The 20,151-nt window shown below is 42.3% G+C and overlaps 1 protein-coding gene across 2 annotated transcripts in view; it reads left to right on the top strand.

The window, feature by feature from the left end:
* The first annotated feature begins 4,329 nt into the window (after positions 1-4,329).
* The window catches only part of ATRX (ATRX chromatin remodeler), a 66,210-nt gene continuing 50,388 nt past the window's right edge, over positions 4,330-20,151 (top strand). For both annotated transcript variants that reach the window (XM_039572381.1, XM_039572382.1), the window contains exons 1-4: positions 4,330-4,535; positions 15,023-15,135; positions 18,158-18,213; positions 19,053-19,105. In XM_039572381.1, coding sequence (XP_039428315.1) covers positions 4,345-4,535; positions 15,023-15,135; positions 18,158-18,213; positions 19,053-19,105 — 413 coding nt within the window. In that variant the 5' untranslated portion in view covers positions 4,330-4,344. The remainder of the gene's footprint in view (positions 4,536-15,022; positions 15,136-18,157; positions 18,214-19,052; positions 19,106-20,151) is intronic.

The following is a 20,151-nucleotide window of genomic DNA, read 5'->3' on the forward strand; positions in this document are numbered from 1 at the left end:
TTGCAAGGACAAGTGGCAGGTTTAGAGAGGATGAATTCTGGCAAGGTTTGACTTGTGCAGCAGTTGAGAGGTAACGGCTGGCTCTAATTGGTACCCAGGGTGACTCTGTGGGCCAGGGGCACTGGCAGCTCACTGACTGGTTGATACAACACACAGTTGGGGCCATCAGAACAAAGGTGCATGAGGCAATGCATTCGAGACCTGCTCTGGGAAAACTGGGAATTGCTGAGGACATCTCCTTTAGAAAGTGAGTCATTAAATAGTTCAGGAGTGCCCTAAAAGCTCACCTTGAGAGAACACTTGCAATAAAGGGAGGAAATGGTGTATTCTGCAGCTGAAAATGAACTGTGTGGTTTTGTTAATGTGGCTGGCCTCAGTGACTTCTGCTTTTTTCTGCTTTTGAGAAGGAGCTGTGGTGTATTTAGAAGATATTTTGAAATAACAGCTAGAAATAATTTTGGGACCTCTCTGCCCTAAGCACAAGGCAAGTCAGTAAATTTAAATGGATTAATCTGTGTAATGGTTTGCATTATGTACAATTTACTGGAAGGTCCTGCATTCAAACCATTCTAGTGTTCAGCACAGAATGTGATTTTCACGAGGCCCTGGCACAGGTTGCCCACAGAAGCTGTGGCTGCCCCTGGATCCCTGGAAGTGTCCAAGGCCAGGTTGAGCAGGGCTTGGAACAGCCTGGGATCGTGGAAGGCGTCCCTGCCCATGGAAGGGGTGAGGTTTAATGTCCCTTCGAACACAAACCATTCTGGAATTCTTTGACAGTGGTGCCTAGTGGTCATTCCTGCAGGTAAGCCTTTTACAGATGCTCCATGAGCACCTGCCCTTCAGGGGCTGAACTGCGCAGTCCTCCAGCAAGGTGGAAGATGTGCTCAGCTTTGCATCTGCTGTGTTCTTGGTGGTCATGCAAATAACCTTAATGAATCCCCTGGCAGGTGATGGCCATGGGGCTAAGATTCAGCCATGAGGGTAAGAACAAGTCCAGCCTCTTAGCAGGCAGTGGGATGGATGGCCATCCATGCTTGGGGAATATGGTGAGATCATGGCTGGCTAGAGACTTCAGGAGGACAGTGTAGATACTTTTATGGTCACAGCTACTGGGAGTGTAAGTAAATGTACAGCAAAGCTTGTTCTGAGCGCTGTTCAAAATGTGTAAAAGCATAGCAGGGATTTTTTCATTCCCAGCAAATTCAAGTTGGAGTTTCAGAAGTACTGGAGAAAGTAAATTGCTTAACTTTCAAAACATTTGGAACATCCAAAGGAAATCAGATGTGTGGATGGCTTCTGTTCGTTTGAATGTGCTGCCCGTGATATTAGATGATGCCAAATTGTGGCATCTTGTAGCCAGACTTGGTTGGGAGAGAAGAATGGTCTGTAGCATTCCTTCATGGGCTGTTGGCAGTGGTTTGTGGCAGTCTGTTTTAAAAAATACCCATTCTATAATAGAGAAACAAGCTGAAATCCGATTAAGAATTCAAAATTTCCAAGTGCTTTCATCTGCTATGAGAAGTAATTCTCACAAAGGATTTGGGAAAGTCCTGGCACTTGGTTTCTGTGTTGGACTTTGGTGTTTGCTGCTTTCTCATGCTGAAAAGGTTTAATTCTCGACTACAAACCACTACTCAAGTGACTCCACACCATCCCTTTGAACTTTCCTAAGGGGAATAGAGCAACAGCAACACAAAAACAAACCCAGGCCATCGAGTGAGTGTCATCTGTTTTCAGTTTTATCATGCTTTTTGTCTGAGGAATAGTTTCATTGCACATAACCTGTTCCAATTAACAGCTCAGATCTTGATCATTCCTACAAAATTAATTTAGGCGTAGCATTTTATTGGTCTGGATTAATTGTGCTACTTTTATCACAGATAATAATATGAAAGAGATGTATATGTAGTTTGTATTTCTAGGTCAGGAGCACATCAAGTTATTAAAATATCCTCTTGTCAATTGATAGCTGTACATGTCTTTCAGCCATGTTCCTTAAAAGTAGGGTAATACGTACTTAAGGAAACTAATTGCTATAAGAGAAACAATGGGTGTGATGAGACTCCACAGTGGTTTGTCCTGCAAGCTGAGCTCTGAGTCCTGACTCTCCCATGCCTGTTGGAGCAGGGGGAAGTGGTCCTGTGTGCTGGGGAAACTTAACTGGGTGCAGGTCTGGTGGATGTGCAGAATGTTTCCCTGCAGATGCACTCAGAATCTGTCTGTACACAGATTTCAGTGTACAGAAAGTTCCTGTGCTTCTCCAATCTGTTTTTTGACAACCTCATGGTTAATGTCAGGTTTTGTCTTCTGGAGTAATTGCTGGGAGATGGAAGCATTTCCATTTTTACTTTATCTTGACCTTTTCTTACAGTAGGATTCCTTTTTCATGTGTGACTTCAGATAGAAGTTATGAACTGGAGGCAATTAAATTTGGGTTTTTGAACTGCTTTCAAATACCTTCCCCAAGGAAATAGTGAAAGAATAAAATATTACAGAACAACAGTAATAAATCTATCTATGTTATTCTAAATCAGTGGGATATTAGTCTGTAATGCTGACTAAATCCCTTGAGGAGGAAAATGAATGTTTTGTGTTCTTACTGTAATCACACAGTTGGAGTCCTAATGCAGAGCTAAGACTGAGTAATGCTTCCAGTTTCCTTCATCTCACTGGTGGCAAAACACGTAGAATGGCTTTTTGCAATTTTTTAATGGCATTCGTAGCAGTCAGTTAAAATGGATTTTGTTTTTCCTCCTTCTAAAATGGAGTGAGAAGGCAGGTGATGCTTTGGTCTTGTCCAAGTGCAGCACTGGCCATGAGACAGAGTTTGATAACAAAGCTGCTGCTAAATCTGCTCTCTGTTATTACTAAATTCAGCAGATACAGGGCACAGCTCTTGGGTAAAATGTTACATTCTAAAGCGAGTTATGTTTAGACATGTTTGTAGAATTTCCCTGGGAGATGTGTAAGCTTGGATGTGCTGAAGTGTGAAAGTGCTGTTGATTCTATTATCAGAGAATGAAATGGGTTTTAGGGGTGATTTGCTTGGGTATTTTCTCATGTTTCATATGTTGCTTTATGAAACCATGTGAGCAGGTTAATTTTATTTCTTCTTTAGTTTCTGCAGAAAAAGATATTAATTTTCAAAAGTGGTTTTCTTTATAGTAAGTGAATAATGCTTGTCACCTGTTTCAGATTCTTTGTGGTACTGGGCTGGCTTTTGGTGGTCCATTCTGGTTTGGTCCTGTGTGGTGATGGAACTTCACCCAAAACCCCAGCCTGTGGAGTTCAGTCATCTTCTCAAAAAAGCCTGTAACAACTTTCCCTTGAAGAGGGCTATATTCCAATCCTCCTCCTTTCACAGCATTTTAACATCTGACAAGAGTGTAGAAGCTGCTAGTACCAGCAGGGAAAATTGTCTTGGCATCCTTAGGTGTAACTGCCAATGATGCATTTACTTATCTAGAGAGTTTTCTGATTAAAAAGAAAAAGTTGTAGCCAAGCTGGGCTGAAGTGGCCCCAAGCAGGGTTACTTGGGGCTGCTCACATTCAACCTGTGTGCTGCTTACGTTATCCCCATCTTGCTGTCGTTGTACTTGAGAAAGTCTCCTCTCAAGCTTGCTTCGGGGTTTGTGTCCTGGTGGGCTTGGAGTTCCAGGGCTGGTTCCTGCAGAAGGTGAGGGTTGTGCTGGTGATGCCCAAAAACCAGGAGGATCACTCTGGTGATCCTGTTGAAGGAGGAGGGTGGTTGTGGTCATCCTTGCAGAGGAGGAGGAGGGTTGTTCTGCTGATCCCCATGGAGAAAGTGTGTCCTTCTGGTGATCCTCATGGAGTAGGAGAGTTGTTCGGGGGATCCCTGCAGAGAAGGATTGTTCTGGTGATGCTCATGGAGTAGGAGGGTCCTTGTCGTGCTGTTACTATGAGATTGAGCACCCACTCCATGTTACCCTTTGTAAGGATGACGTATCTAAATGCTGTGATCGACCTGCCGTGGTTGAACCGAGGTTGCAGGGTTGCCCAAGGCCGCAGTTCTGCGATGAAGTGCTGCCTGTCCCTGGTGTGACACCAGCTCCTGTCCCCCACTGTCTGTCCCCTGGGATGTGTCAGTGCTTGGCCTCTGCCGCCATGGCCGCAGCCGCGCGCTGGAGCCCCCTGCTGGGCACAGGTGTCAGTGCACTTTGTTACGAAATGATGTCACGGGCCTCGGGCCATGACGCCAGCGTGACGTCAGCCCCGCCCCAGCCAATCAGCGCGGGGAAGGTTGGGACGGTGACGCAAACTGCCCTAGCAACAGTCGGCGCGGCGCTGCCCAATCAGAAAATAGCTGTGGGCGGCCGTGAGCCAATGGGAGGCGGCGGAGGAGGACGGCGGCGGGAGGCAGGTCCCCTCAGGCTCCCTCCGATAAGATGGCGGCGGCGCTGGCGATGGCGGCGGCCGCGGCTTTGTCTGCGCCCAGCGCCTGAGCGCGGCCCCGGCCCTGGCGGCCGCTCCGCTCCGAGCAGCGGCGGCGGAGTCATGACCGCAGAGCCCGTGAGGTACGGCCGGGCCGGGCGGCTCCGCGGCGGCCGCGCGGGTGGGGCGGGGCCGGGCCCGCCGCGGCGCGGCGCAGCCCTGGCGGGACGGACGAGGGCGGGAGGCGGGATGGCGGCGGGAGGGCAGCGCCGCGCTCGGCTGGGGCGGCGGGGCCGGGCCCGGCGCGGAGGGCGGGAGGGACCGCGCCGAGCGGCGGGAAGGCCCCGGGGGCGGCCCCCGCCCCACGTGCGAGCACGGCGGAGAAGCTCCGCTGAGCCCCGCCCGCGCCTCGTGCTGGGCACCGGTGTCGGCCGCCACCGCCGGGCCGCTGCCTCCGGCCGCGGGGCTGACACGGAACGGCAGGAACTGACAAACGCCCGTAAAGCCGGGCTGAGAGAGGCGCCATGTTAAACTGTTAATAAATAGTTGTCTTTGTGTGCTTTCGGTTTGTCCGAATCCCCGAGGGTCTGACCCCCGCAATCCATCACCCACAGACACGCCGCGTGCCTGAGGGGCTGCACAAACCATGAGGTGTTGTCCCTTGACCCCCACAAATGCTACACATATCTTCAAACCGTGTTAGAGAAGCGTCCCTGTGTCTTTAGTACTCATCACTCTGTCTTTAGTGCTGAGCCTTGGGTAAAGTTTTTCCTGCGATCATATTTGAGTATCTTCACCTCCCGCCTTATTTTGAGTAGTTCATAACTACTGTGTCATTTTAGACAAAAGTTAAAGGGATAGTGGTTTTTCTCCTCTTGTATATTGCTTGTTTTTGAAGCCTTAACATTTCCAATTAGGAATCTACAAAAAAGAGGGTTTTTATCATTATCGTCGTTGTTGATGTTGATCACATGCTGATGTAGGTCATGAGCATTGCAAATACACATTATTTGGTGCATGATTCCCAGCGTTTAGCAGTTTCTTCTTCGTGTATTTCCTTCCTTATTTTGTAAGACAGGGATTGTCCATCTCTCATTCTTTCTCCTCCTCACTCCCACTTTCTCCTTTCTGTGTTCTTAAAGTACTTTGACAGTTTAAACAACTTCTTTTGCTGGAGTGATTATTTTGTTGTGTAGACTGAAGTGCTAATTAAGGGGCTTTCTCCTCTTTATTCTCCAGCCCTTGAAAATCAAGGGTAGAGTTTGATTTTTGTAGAACAAAAAGATCTGAGTTACTAATACTTATGGTCCAGTTTTCTGTCGCCATTAGTATTTTATATTCTGAAAAATGCTCTTCCATTAGCACCACTTCACTTTTTGTTTTATTGTGATTATCATATTTTGTTCTCTGTCATCCATGTTTGCCTTTTCTTGAACCACTTGTTCCTGGTCTATAATAGGAAGGATTTGTACTTAATCCTTGCCATGTTCTTGTGTTGTCATTAGTGCCACAATTATTGTTACTACCAAGGGCCTGCTTCAGTTGGTGCTTTGGAGGAAGAGGATGCAGAAGCTCATACATTTCCCGTGCAATTTCTTGGGCTACCTGCAGAGAGGATTGGATTATTTCAGATAATTTGTAATCTTGAAGATGAGACAACATGGACAGAACAGGTCTGAGATTGTGTGCTGTCTTTGGGTGGAATCTGCCCCACAGAGTAAGCAGCCCTGTCACAAACTGCTTTTAAGTAGATAGGCATAAAATTTTTTTGGTGGTCCAAACTCTCCTTCTTTTTATGAACTCAATTCTCATTCAGGTTAAATGTTTGTTACAAGTCCCATCCTGTGTAGAGCTCATCTTGAGCAGTTTGTACTTCACAAGATCTGTGCCAGGAGCTGGACACAGCATTGCAGGGTCCCAGCATTTCAGGGTTGTGGTGAACACATTGCATGGGCTTTTCCTTATTTCTGTCCATTCCAGTTCTGCTTAAAACTGGAGTTGGAGAGAAAGAAATGAAAAAGAAAAGCACACCCTGTCTTCCTCTCTTTTGTTCCCATTTCCCACAAGTCCTGGTGGCTGTCAGCTGCCTGCATTTCTGTCACTTCATCCTCTGCCTCTGTAGTTTTGCCCATGTCAGAGGTGTGCAGAAATAAAGGACTGGGGGATCGCTGTTAGAAATCTTGGGAAGATGTGCAAAAAACTGAATTGGGATGGCAAATCTATTCCCAGCTCTTGTGGAAGATAGAGTGTTTCAGAGGCAAGTAATCAATCAATACTAGTCTGCTCCCAGAGAAGTTCTGAACTATTATTATAAGGAATACTTTTATTTAACATAAAGATCCTAGGATTCTCCCATGTCCCGAATGAGAAATTTAGAATGATAAAACCTGGAATCACTTACTGAGAAACTTTAAAAAAGTGTTGCTTCTGTAAATATTTATAAAGATGTCTCAATAACTTTTGCCCCAAAAACTTTTTTTTTTTTGTCCTTTTCTTTTAAAGGGGAGGAATCTTTGTCATACTGACCTAACCTGTTCTTACCAGTTCATACATCATACAAAATAAGCACAGCAATAGGAAAAGAAAACAAGTTTTGAATCCTCCTTACTTGAACTATCTGGTAGTCAATGAATGTAGGTTTTTTTGTTTTAAGTTGGCAAAATAAGCTTTGTTCTTGGGTTTCTTTAATCCAGACTTCTCACTTCACATTATGATATTGGTCATTTGGTTTTAAAGTTTTTATTAAATTGTGTGCATTTTTGAGTCAGTTGAATGTCTTTGTTCTGAGTGATATTGTAGGGTTGCTTGAGGTGTGTTACTTGATGCCACAATGATATAATTGGAAGTAAGTCAACACCAATCTTCTGTATTCCCTAAAGGGACAGTGGAAGTTCTCTGTCTTCCACGCTGTTCTGGAATGGGCATAGGCAGATTCTTTGATTCTTCCTGAAGAAGAGCAAAACTGTGTCATCTTCAGTGCCAGATATGCCTCAGAACCAATATCTGCAGCACTTAAATGAAATTCTCTGGGAGAAGAACTCAGTGCAGGGAGTTTGTTATTTCTGGTTTTATACAGTATTGTCTGTTAGGGCTTTGGAAACTGTGTCAGGGTCTTTATAGGGCTTAACCGAAGGTATATTCATTTTCTAGGAAATAATTTGGTGTGACAAAGGGATGTGTAATACAAATTCTGTAACAGGGTGACCTTAACATTGTGGGAATTTGAAATTCTCAGTTCTGTTATAGATGAGCTCCTTGTACCCTCTGCTTGAAGGGTGGAAAAGATAGTGCTTTTTATGTCCCTATACCTCACCAAAAGACAATACCAAAGTGATGATAAAATGTGCTGTGTTCACCATAAAAACAAATATCTGCAGCCTGTGACCAAGTACAGTTTAAACTGGATTACCAGAAGTGTCTTTTATAAAGGGAAAGCCTAAGGATAGTGCTGAACATCATGAAATCACACTTTGTATTGCTGGAGCTCAGCTCGTGCCTGCAGGTGATTTGGAAACATGAATCAGTTCATGGATGGGTCAGTGGCAGGTTGTTCCCTTGGTGTGGCAGCAGGAGAAAGAAGAAATTGTAGAAATTCAGTGGCAAATATAATGGAAGGTTTTATGTTGACTTTAAAAGCGGTGAAGTGTCCTGGTTTATTTACTAAAGGAGGAGCATAAAGCTATCATAGTCTGTGGTGAAATGCAGTTGCCACTCAAGGTGGGTGGTGGATCGATTTGTGTTGTTTTTTGGGTTTTTTGTTAGAAAAGGAGTGAAACCTTGAAAAAATCAAGAACTTGATGACACAGGTTGCTGCCAATGTCAGCTGTAGTGCTGTTGAAGCAGTTCATTTGCAAGTCCGAAAGTTGCATAGTTGTAGAAATTTCTGTCTGAGTAGGTCCAACTGTAGGCTTTAATAGGTTCAGCCTAGAAGCTTTTTTGGGCAAACGCGTCTGTCATGTAAAGCAAAACTAAAAAATAGGCAATAAATTTGGGACTGAGATGGCTTTTATCTTGTAGAACGAAAACCTGTCCTTTGGATGAGCTACAACCCTTAAAGCTGTGGCAACTGTGATTGGGAATATGTGGGAGAGTTGAAGGGCCAGGCTTTGATTCTCGGGCTGAGTTTGTACTGAAGGATGTTTCCTTGAGAATCTGTGATCAGCTCCAGGGAGCAGAAGGCAAATGAAGCAAAAGGCATTTTTAAGAGTTAGAGGGCCCTGATTGCTCTTGGTCGTGGGTCCTTCCTTCCCTTCACACAGAGTGTGTTTAAGCATTTTAAATACAGCTTGGTTTGTGCTAGACTGAGCTGCTTTTCCTGAATCACCAGAGTAAGGTGTGCACTTTGTCATGATTTTTGTCTCATAAAGGTGAAAATGCTGTGTTTAGATTTTCACTTGGTGGCTTCAGTCTTTTTCAGCTTGCAGGATATTTCACCATTGAAGTTACACTTCTTGGTGACATTGAAACAAACCTAACAATGAGATTGTTTGTCTTACTTTTGCCTTGTGGGTTTGTGGTGATGTTGCTTGTTTGGGTTTTTTAAGATCCCATTAAAGAAACAGGTTAAAAACAAAGTTGGGGTTTTTTTCACTTCTTAGTGAATGAAGTGTGATAACTCACACCGTGTCAACAGAAAGAAATTGTGTAATCTTCCTTGAACAGGATAAAGGGTCTCTTAGTGACTTTGGACTGTTGCCTTCTCATTCCCCTTGTGTGTCTGGAGGAGAATAATTCTGTTTACTTGTCTGAACCTGTTATGCTGTATTTAAGCTCTAAAATTACTTCATCCACATCGTTGAGTGTCTTCAGCTGTACCAGGTATCACTTGATTAAGCCCATGTGGATTTAAAGTCAGTTCTAAACAAAGTAAAAAAGTGAGTGTGTGTTAGCAAAGTGCTACATACAGAATCTCCGATGAAGTGCTAGATGCCTCTATCTCTTTTCAGTCAGAGCTTTAGTGTTCAGGTATTTTCTGATGTATCTGATCTAGTAAGTTTAATGTGGTACAGTTCCTCCTAAACACAAGAAAAGTGCTTTACTGTGATAATGGTCAAACACGAGCAGGTCACCCAGAAAGATTGTGGGGTCTCCATCTGTGGAGTCACTTGGAACCTGGCTGGACATTTTCCTGGGTGACCTGTACCTGTCTCTTCTTGTGCTGGGGGTTGGACTAAGACATGTCCAGAGGTCCCTTGTGTGGAGTGGAGGAGAAAGGAAAGGACTGAAGAGTGTGGATGGCATCAGGTGTGTGCGAGGTGTGAGGGTTTGTGTCCTTGAGCAGTAGAGCTGGTTCATGCCAACACGAACAGATTGTGTGAATCTTGAGTGTGAAACCTCACTTGTTGGCATGATTGGTGTATCAGTATAAGTAAGGTCCAAAATATGAATCGGATCTAGGATTTACAGTGTCATGTTGCTTTGCCTGCAGAAAACCATTGTTGAGTTAAAAAACAACCACTGGGATGAAGTGCTGTGTTTCCCCACCATTATAAAACTATGTTTTACTTGTTCAAGTAATATAATGCTAGGCTGATTTTATTTTTTGCTTTTGTATTTTTTTCTGAGAGAAGTAGGTTTCTTAGGACATGGCAGGTGTGTTCACTCCATTTTTTTTAAATTGGGATAAGAAAATAAGCAACTTCTATTGCAGGTTTTGTCCTCTTTCACTCTTTCCCACAGCTTTAAGCTATTTCATTCATGTGTGTTCAGCCATGATATTGACATGTTTTATGTGAAACAACAATGTAGACTCTGCCCTTGTAACTGAAATCTTAGAATTGGGCTAATTCTAACCCTTTTCCTTCTCATCAGGAAAAACTTTTATGAAGATTTGCAGGTGACAGAATACTGGCCTGATTATATCAAGGCTTAGGAGTAGTCTCTCTTCCCACTATCCTAAATAAAATACTGCGACTTTTGCTGTGGGTTGTTGGATTTCTGCTGTTCAGACAGGGATACAGTCTGAAGCAGAGGATGACAGTCTACAGACCAGCAGTTTAAAAGTACAGCTGGTTTTATTTTTCTTCAATTATTTTTCCTAAGGAGTGTTTAATTTTGTCTGTTTAAACACTGTTCTGCAGTGTTTCGTTTCAGTTTCAAAAGTGGAAAATGGCTGAGACTTAACTTGAAGCAACTGTAAACATTAATTTAAAAAACTTGTGCCTTGAACTATTTTAGAAGTTTAAACATAGAAAAATCTTAGACAGGTATTGAACTTAAGGAAGGCATATGCTTAAAAAAAGCATATTTGTCAACCCTGGGATAGATAAAAGCTGGAAAGGACTCCTGTATCACTTTCGGGAGCCACTTGAAATGCAGATAAGGGACACTTGTTTAGACTAATAGTTGGTAGGTGTTTGTTTAAAGAAAATGTAGCTTTCAGGTTCTTGTTCCAGATGTTGACAATAACTGAGACATACCCTTCTTCCACTTTTGAAGTGTCTGAAGAAAGCAAATAGAAACTGAGTGCAATAACAAGGTTTTCAGTGCTGTTTCATAGGATAATCCAATGTGTCCTGGGTTTGCTGCTGAAATGGTCAGTGCTACTCCTTCCACTGCCCTGGTTATGAATTCTCATCACCTCACCTGCCTTCAGAAGAAATATGATCATGTGAATGTGTGGCAGGATGGATCCAAATGAAAACTAGTTGTTCCTTAAAATTTTATTTGTCCAAGGTGATGTGATTTGCTTTGGGGAAGCACAATCATCAGCTGGCACAGGGGGTGAGGTTGTGTGGTGAGTACCCACTGTGTCACTGCCCCTCCTCAGCTGGGCAGGGGAGGGAGAGCACAATGAAAAGTTCAAATTCAGGTAAGGATAGGGACATCACTCAGCAATTGCCATCACAGGCAAAACAGACTCTGCTTGGGGAAATCAGCTTAATTTATTACCAATCAAATCAGAGCAGGGTAATGAGAAATAAATCCCCTGTGTTAAAACACCTTCTCCCCACCCCTCCCTTTCTCCCCGGTTCAACTTCACTTGATTCTCTGCCACCTCCTGGTGAGCTGTGCAGGGGGATGGGACTGGGGGCTGTGGTCAGCTCATCACACTCCTTCCCTGCTCTAGTGTGGGCTCCCTCCTGTGGGAGATGCTTCTTTATGGACTTCTCCCATGTGGGTCCTTCCCATGGGCTGCTGCTCCTCACGAACTGCTGCAGCGTGGGTCCTTTCCCATCCCATGGGGCTCAGGAAGAGACTGCTCCAGCACAGGCTTCCCCTGGGCTCACTGCCTCCTTTGGGCATCACCCTGTGCTGGTGTGGGCTCCTCCATGGGCTGCAGCTCGGTCTCTGCTCCACTGTGGACCCCCATGGGCTGCAGGTGTATTTCTCCTGTGGCCCTGGAGTGCCTCCTCCCCTTCTTCTTCCCTGGCCTCGGTGTCTGCAGGGTTGTTGCAGTCACATACTCACTCCTCTCTCCCAGCTGCTCTTGTGCAGCAGCTTTTTTTCCCTTCCCAAATATATAATCCCAGAGACACTATGGGCACTGCTGATGGGCTCAGCCTTGGCCAGCAGCGTGTCCCTCTTGGAGCAGGCTGGTGTTGGCTCAGTTGGACATGGGGGAAGCTTTTGGCATCTCTGCACAGAAGTTTGTCACCCCTGTAGCCCCCCTGTAGCACACAAACCTGGTGCAGGTAAGAACATCCAAGGGGACAGCACTCAAGAGCCAGATGGAATGAAGTGTGTTATGCCTAGATTAGGACACAGCCTGTCTGGCTCTTTATTTATTCTAATTATTTGTGGACTCATTTAGAGGTAATTTGCCTACTCTGGATGTTTTGTTATCCTGTAAGGGCCAGACATTTATTGTTTGCTTTTACAGCACTTGCTCTGAATGTAGGTAAGGAATTGCATGTTCCAAGGTAGTTCCCAAGGTCACAAATCAGGTTCCTGGCCAAACCAATAATAGCAGGGCACCTTCCCTTTCAGTCCTGTTTTAATTAGGCTGAACAGTGTTGAAATAACTCTACAGTGATGGGGAAGCCATTTGCTTAGAAAACTACAGTCTGAAAACACTCATAAATACTGTGGGGACTGTCAGTGTAGAGGAGCCTACTTGCCTCAGTAGTGCTTCAGGGATGGTTCTACATTTTTAGGCTCCGATTTTTTTTGAAAAACACGCGTTTATAGGTTGTGATCAGTTTAATAATGACTGGATCTGTACTGCAAAGAACAAACATTTTGCAGTAGAAGCTTTAAACAAAAACGATGGATTATTATTCTCAAGTATAAATGCATGACACAAAATCATGTATTTTTGTATTTTGTACAAAACCAGGTAAAGCGTTGCCCTAAATTAACATTTCTCTCTAGTGAAGTATAGTAAGTGTAACACCTTTACTTAGATTTGACCTGGTATTCTGTAACAAAGGCTTATGGCACAAAATATGAATAATCAAGAGAAAAACCAAGTTGAGAAGACTTTTTAGTATTAGTTTGTATATCATCTTTTTGATTGGTTGTCAGCAAGCACATTTTGCTCTGAAAATGATAATTTTAGGTTAGTTAGGATAAGAGTTAATATATGATAGTGGATAATGTTCCAAGTATTAGTCACAAAGACACATGCATACTGTTCTGAATTTGTTTTGCATTGACAACAATAATACTGAACTCATCTATAGCTCCTATTTTCTTTCTAAAATGCTGTTACCAAAACAAGTTATTTATAAACTAAATGAGCAGAATTCCCCATGTGTGGGGTTTTTTTTGTTGTTTTTACTACCAAAAATGTACTTTCTTGTGGCCTTCTAAATGTGCTTTATTTCTTCAGACCATCTGGAATGGATATAAAATCTCTTTATATGCTTTTACTATCAAATAATTCTGAACAACTCTAATTTTTTTTTTCACTTAATGCAAGTAAATTGTCATTAAATCTCCTTTTTAAAGGAGAACTTGCAAGCTGTTAAGACTGCAGTGTACTGTTACCATCTTCTGTAATGTTTTCCGAGTATGCCTTCCATCCATGAGAAAAAGGGAAGCCCAAGATTAGGGAACTGGCAGTTGTGTAGCAGCATGAGTCCAGTAATTAGAGGGAAAGAGTTTTGGACAGATTGAGAGAAAAATTTTAAGGTACTCTTGAGAGTTAAAGAGCTTTGTTCCGCTCTTTCAGACTTGCTCGAGTGATTGATGGTACATATGTAGTCTCAAAAGAAAAGTGCCCTTCACTCATGCAGAAAATCTTTTCATTGCAAAGTGCTATTTTGTTTTATTTTGAGTACCTCAGGAGATTTAAAGAAACTGCAGATGATTTTTTTTTTTTAATGGATGGTTTACACTGTTTTATGTGGTAATTTTCACTGGTTGGAATAGTCACTGGCATTGATATGAGGATGCCCTTCCACTCACTGCTCAAGAGGGCACTCACCTTCACATCCTTCTGATAAAATGGGATTTTTTTTAGCCATAACAGTTAAATTGAAAGTCAGAAGTTAACAAATGGATGTGTTCAGAGAAATGGTAGAGATGGTAAAGGTGAGTGCTCTGGATGATTATTCAAAAATTCCTATGACCAATAAAACAGGCACAGAAAATGTAATTTCTTCTTGCTATTAGAAGTCTCTTTTGAAATTAATGGGAAAACAAAACAGTGGGAAGGGTGGAATCCTTGATCCTTCAGCTGGGCTCACTTCTGCTGGGGGTAGGGTAGGTCAGCAGTGGGAGAGTGTCTGGAGCAGCAGATAAGGCATGATGAGTCAGGACAGATCAGCTGGCAGATTCCAGAGGGGCTGATAGGAGGGGAGGGAGCAAACAGCTCAGCAGCAGCTTCTGAACAGGGGCTGAGCGCCCTTGGCCTCAGTCAGGGCAGCTGGAAAAACCTTGTCCTGGGAAATTGTAGGAGTTTTGGGAGAAATAAACCCTGTAAAATGCCAGGGGGTAACATGGAGGTTATGAAATGGAACAGCTTTTCAAGCAAAGCCTGGGATCGAGGTGTTGCTTTTTACTGTAATCAGTAAATGTGCACAAGACTGACAGTTCCTGGGGTCTAAAAGTGTACAGTGAAAGTTGCCAGGGGATTATTTTTTATGAGTTAATTATCAGTACTCATACAAAGGAATGATCTGGTCCTGCATGGCTGTTTCTTGATGAAATTAACACAACACAACATGTAGATGGTAGATTTAATAAAAGTTTGGCATCAGCAAACTTTCATATTCAGTGGACCTGTTTGTTTCTAAGTTTGCAGGTGAAACTCTCCTGTTAGTTCTCGTGGTTTATATCCCAAAGGTGACATTTTTGGTAGTAAAATAAAGACTTTATTATTCTTACCTGTCTGGCTTCTGACAAGTAGGATACTAATTTTTTGCTGTCTTCATGTCATAGCAGCGTTACCATTCAGACTTTCTTGAATTGTGTCAATAACTGTAAACAGTGAAAATTACTTAAAATAGTCTTTTTATTATTAACAAAATCCGTAGTGCTTTTTTGCCAGTAAAGCTGCACCTACTCTTTCACTCAGTATTTAGCAAAATTATATGTTTTTTATTTGCTCTGATATACTTGTGCAGAAACAGATGTTTAAATCTCTTGTAGATGCATTAATTGAGATTAAACATAATTTCTTTCAAGCTTGATAAATTGGAGTGAGATCTGTAAGTAACTCTAAATATTATTTGTATTTTAACAGTGAAAGCAAGTTGAATACTTTGGTACAGAAACTCCATGACTTCTTGGCTCACTCATCAGAAGAATCTGAGGACGCAAACTCTCCTCCAGCATTATCTAAAAACAAAAGTATAGGTAAAGGGATGTTTTATGTTTATTTTCAATGTATATGTGATTCTAAAGTCAAATAACTTGATGCTGTTGTTTCACTCTATCACAATTCACTGGGGTACTTACACGAAGCCTTAATGTGATTTAAGTGGTGATATCTGGATAAATACACAGTAGGCCTTTGATACAATATTTATTTCAATTTGAATCTTTCTAAAGATGAAAAAAATCTGATCTTCTGGTAATTTCCCTCCTATGAAACATGAGATAGCAAACACACACGTATTTGCTGTGCTAGGAGTTCCTTGTTCAGCGTTCCTGAATTTATAAATGCAGTGTCTCGGTTTTTCTGCTGTAGTAAAGCTTTTGCAGTCCTTGTAGGTGTGGAAGAAGTTCTGGAGATTATGCTTTCATAGTAATTTGAAAAAGATTTCTACATATATGCTGGAAACATTTGGAAAGAAAATAATACTTTTAAAAAACCTAGAGTCCTCTTCTAGGTCAGAATTGGTATTGGAAATTTTTACTTCTAAGTTACACATAGGTAACGAAGTTTAAACACTTTGACAGTGATTAAAAGTGAAATTATTTCATGTCAGTACTGAATAAAATCTGTTTCCAAATTTAACTGGTTAAATTTGTTTCTTACTTTAAATTGGACTGGATACAGGTGCAAAACTTTTCAATCTCTACTGTTCAATGAGCTAAAAGTTGTGTTGATGTGGTGGAGTGCAGGAGAGTGAGAGTGTACTGGCTGTATTACAGAATTTTATTTTCGATCTCCTGTTATCTTAAGTAATATCTTCCATGGGTTTTGTGGCATGTAGTTTTTATCTTTTAATGTTTTGTTTAGAGAGAGAGTCTGTTGCCTGTGGCACTCACTTCCTCAACACCAGCATCAAACGGAACTGTTAGCATAGGAAAAAGAAACTACTCATGATGCTTCAGCTGAATAGTAAAATAAACTGTGCTGTAGATGCATCTCAAAGTGAAATTTTGCTGAGGAGCACACTGGGAAAAAGAAATCTTCTCCCTTTATCCTCTGTAGTTAAAAATTAGCATTTGGTTCCTTGCTGTAAAACACAGATTGTCTGTGAAATGGATACATTTGCAAATTCATAGCAGACATATTTTAATGTTGGGTTTGAGATCTAAAAGAACATATTAAAGTTGAAGAGTCAGAATTAAACACTTAAATACTAGGAAATGCCAGAATTGATTGTGCAAATTTCCTTCCCCTCCTAATGTTCTGTGCATAATGAAAGTGTCTTTAGCAACTGTACTTACTTTTTTTTTAATCCACGGGATGCTCATTACAAGCAGAAGTTATGGGTGTGACTGGGGCCAAATCAGATTTATTTAGTAATGGATCTTGTTTTGTTGCAGCATTTGGAGGATATGTGAACTATTGGGTAGAGTGTTGTGAGGAGGGAGATGATGATGAAGGTGGTTAAGTGTGGCCCGAGAGGGTTGGGTGGGTGTTAGAAATCAGTAGAGTATTAGCTGAAACTACTTCATACCCTAAACTTAGGTCCCTGCCACACACAGAGGTCAGTTAAAATAGGAAGCAGTACTTGCTTTCTAGCCTTAATAATGTTCCTTTATCCCCTCTGCACTGGAACTGGATATCTCCCTCCTCTCCACTGCATGGGTGCCAGCAGAAGAGTCATGGAGAGCTCAGGAGAGCCAGACTGCCTGCTCTTGCTCCAAGAGTGCAGCTCGTTCCCTGGAGCAGCAATCCCAGGGGAAGTCCTGCTCTCTGGGAGCCCTGGAGTGGCTGGGGCAGGAGCAGCCGGGTCAGCACTGAGTCGGGAGGGGATGGCTGCAGCACGTGGGGTCATTTGGTGGGTATGACGTGCACACAGCCCGGGCACACGGAGAAACTGGCACTGGAGCACGTTCAGCTGCTTTGGGAATAGCACATGTGCATCAGGCTGCCAGTCTGAGTGCAGAGTATGCACACACTGGGGCTGCCAGAGTAGGGGAAGCTCTGCCAAGCTCTCCAAGATGGTATTTTCCATGGGTTTATCACTTGGGCAAAATTGGTCAAGAACAGAAGGTGGGCACTATCCAAGCTCCAGAAGAAATGTCACTCTCCTTCCAAATCTCAGGTTCCTCCCTCACAATAGGGGAATGCCTGTAATATTCTAGAGAAGAAATTTCAGGTATTTGAAAAGGCCAAAAGCATTGTTTGCTTCCATTTTTTATTTCCCCCTTCACACGTGGAAATGGCTGGATGATTTTCCCTGAAATTTACTCAAACAATTCAGCAGAGGTCAAATATCCAGCATTGAATTCTCTGAGTGATTCAGTTTTTTCAAAGTATAGAAGAAAATGGTTTGGCTTTCCCGAAAACTGAAGTTTAAGGATAAAGAAGTTGCAGTCCTAGTAGTTTTCTGTTAAAATCACAAATAATCCTGACAAGTATCCAATAATTATACTGCCTACTCAGTAGCATCTGTAAAATCCCTGTTCCTAAGCTTTTGGAGCAACTTCATACAAGAATCATTCAATTACTGAACTCCAAACTTTCCTTTCCATTTCCAGGACTGGTGGATTGGAGCAGGTGCCAATAGGTTGCAGGTCTTTAGGCTTTGTTTTCCATGGTTCCCAAGACTGAGAAAGAGGAATTCTCAGTCAGATCTTGGATCAAATGAGATTTTCATCTGTGGTTCCATGATCCCAGATTTAATACTTTGTTTCTTATGTCAAGATATGCAAGAGAAAATACTTGTAGGAACTTAGATATCAGCAAAAATGCACTAATGATATTATTTCTGCATGCAGTTGCACTGCCAGTGCTTCAGTATTTCTTCACCGACAGAGGAAGGCTCCCAGGGACTGAACTGAAAGGGATTTCTGAATTATTTCTGTAACATTTATGCCATACAATGGAATGTCTTTTTTGTTGTGCAGCAGTTTGTCTCTGAAAGTCACAGTTATCTCTAGCCAGGCTGGTGAAACACAAACAATACTGTGATGTGCAGTGTGAAGAACTTTTGATGTTCCTTGCATTTCAGTGGACTCCTTTAATTTCTCTCCATAGGTAAAAGTAGAGAACCTAAAGGAAGTCCAGCTTCAATGGAGAACAGTAGGGATGAGGTAGGAATAAAAATGCTTTTGAATTCTGTTTGCATGTCTAGTGCACGGCAGCTGAGTTCAGTCTGTTGCTTTTACAATAAATAATACTGTGAGAAGCACCCGTTAATGTCATCACCCTTCACCCTGTTACTCAGATAACAGCAGGTACTTAGCTGTTCTTTTAGGCAAATATGCTCCCTTTTTAAAAAAAGTAAAAATGGACATACTGGATCTGTGTTAAACAAGAGCAGAAATTTTTCATGTGGTATTTCTTACTTCTGTCTGTTCTCCTGTTGGAAACATTCTGGTGGACAGTATCTTAACATTGTAGAGAAAACACAAGTGCCAGTGTCCTGCCTTAGTTTGCCTTTAGTGCTGTAAATTCAGGTATTTTAAACTGCCCAGACCTAGTTGTGATCTGAGTGCAAAAACGGCTGAAAAAATCAGTTTTGCTCTGAAGGCAGCCAGTGCTTTCTGGCACATGAGCCACATAACAAGAGTCTGTTCTGCTGGCAATTCCTGGGTGCAGGCTGCTGCTGCTCCTGAGTGCCAGAACCCTCTGGAATGGTGTGTTGGAAAAGGGGATGGTTTCCTCACATAGCATGAAGAGCATTCACAGGCCTGTGTAAGCTGCTGACTTCTGATCTGAAACTCCACAGATCCAGTTTAACTGTACTGGTGTCACTGTTGAAATTGCCACTTGTAGTTACTGCTTTTCCTGCTGCACTTCTTAAAGTATTTTTTTAGAAGCGCCCTGGTGGCTTCTGAGTTGTGTTCTAATTAATGCAAGAAACTGTTTTTTGACAGGTCCCTTGGATATAAATGTGTTGACTTTTACTTTTTTTTTTCCTTGTTTTTAGGGAAGTAGTTCTTCAGAAAGAACCAAATCCTTAGGATTATCCCGTTCCAAAAGGTTGGTTTGGAAAATAAAACAATAAATTACTTTTTGGGTATGGGAAGCTGTAGAAAAGTGCGTGCACTGTGTCAAATATTTTTGGTCCATACCAGTATAAATCCATGAAATCAGCAGAGTGCTGGTAAAGCAAATGCCTCATAGTACACTTAAAATTCAAATGATTTCTCAGGGTGAAAGGATAAGATGCTAAAGCTTCATTATTATTAACAAAGACAAAATTATCCCATATCTTCAGGACAAAGGAGTTTATACAAGAGTTCCTTCAGTCTTGCTATTTATGCGTGTAGGATTCTTCCAAACCTGTATCTTGGGTCATGCACAGAAAAAGAGGCTTTATTTGCTTTATTATTGGGAGAGTGCAGCATCGGACTGTGCTGTTGAGTTGTCCTGTGTAGAAACTGCCATTTGCTGTATGCCTGCTTAATCCTTTTCCCCCTCTTTGATCTAAAAAGTATGGAGTGAATTGTTTACCAGCTGCTTGAACATACAGAAGACAAATCATTTGTGTCCCAAGTAAGAGCAGACTTGCTCCAGTCAAAGTCCTCCTCATCTGCTCTCAGCTGATGGTCACTAAAATTCTGTCCTCTGTGATTTTTGTTAAATCCCAGTGAACTGTGCAGGGAGTTGAGCTTTCCACAGCTGCCTTAGTACTGCTCTTTAAAAGTCTGTATCTCTTTTCACTCTCCTTTTAATCCAAGTTGCTTTATTTTATCATGTCTGCTGGAATTAATATTCTTCAGTCTTCCTTTTATGTTTGTCTTGATGCCATATTTGAGAGTGTGGTTTTAAATTTGGCTTTAGTTTCTCCCTCATCTTTTGAATCCGGTGTCCTGCTGAACTCTTTTCATTCATATACTTTTTTAGTCCCGTTTTTTGCTTCCTGTCTTATCACTAAAGGGATTTTCACTCATCCATTTATCATAGTGTGCCTTGTACTGACAAAACCAGTATCCTGCAGTAGTTCATGCATTGCCTTCAGACTACTGAAAAATGTGCTCCATATTCTGTATTACTTTCTCCCCATTCTCACATAGTAAATTGGT

The sequence above is a fragment of the Corvus cornix genome, chromosome 4A (genome assembly GCF_000738735.6).
Source record: "Corvus cornix cornix isolate S_Up_H32 chromosome 4A, ASM73873v5, whole genome shotgun sequence".
Taxonomy (NCBI): Eukaryota; Metazoa; Chordata; class Aves; order Passeriformes; family Corvidae; genus Corvus; species Corvus cornix.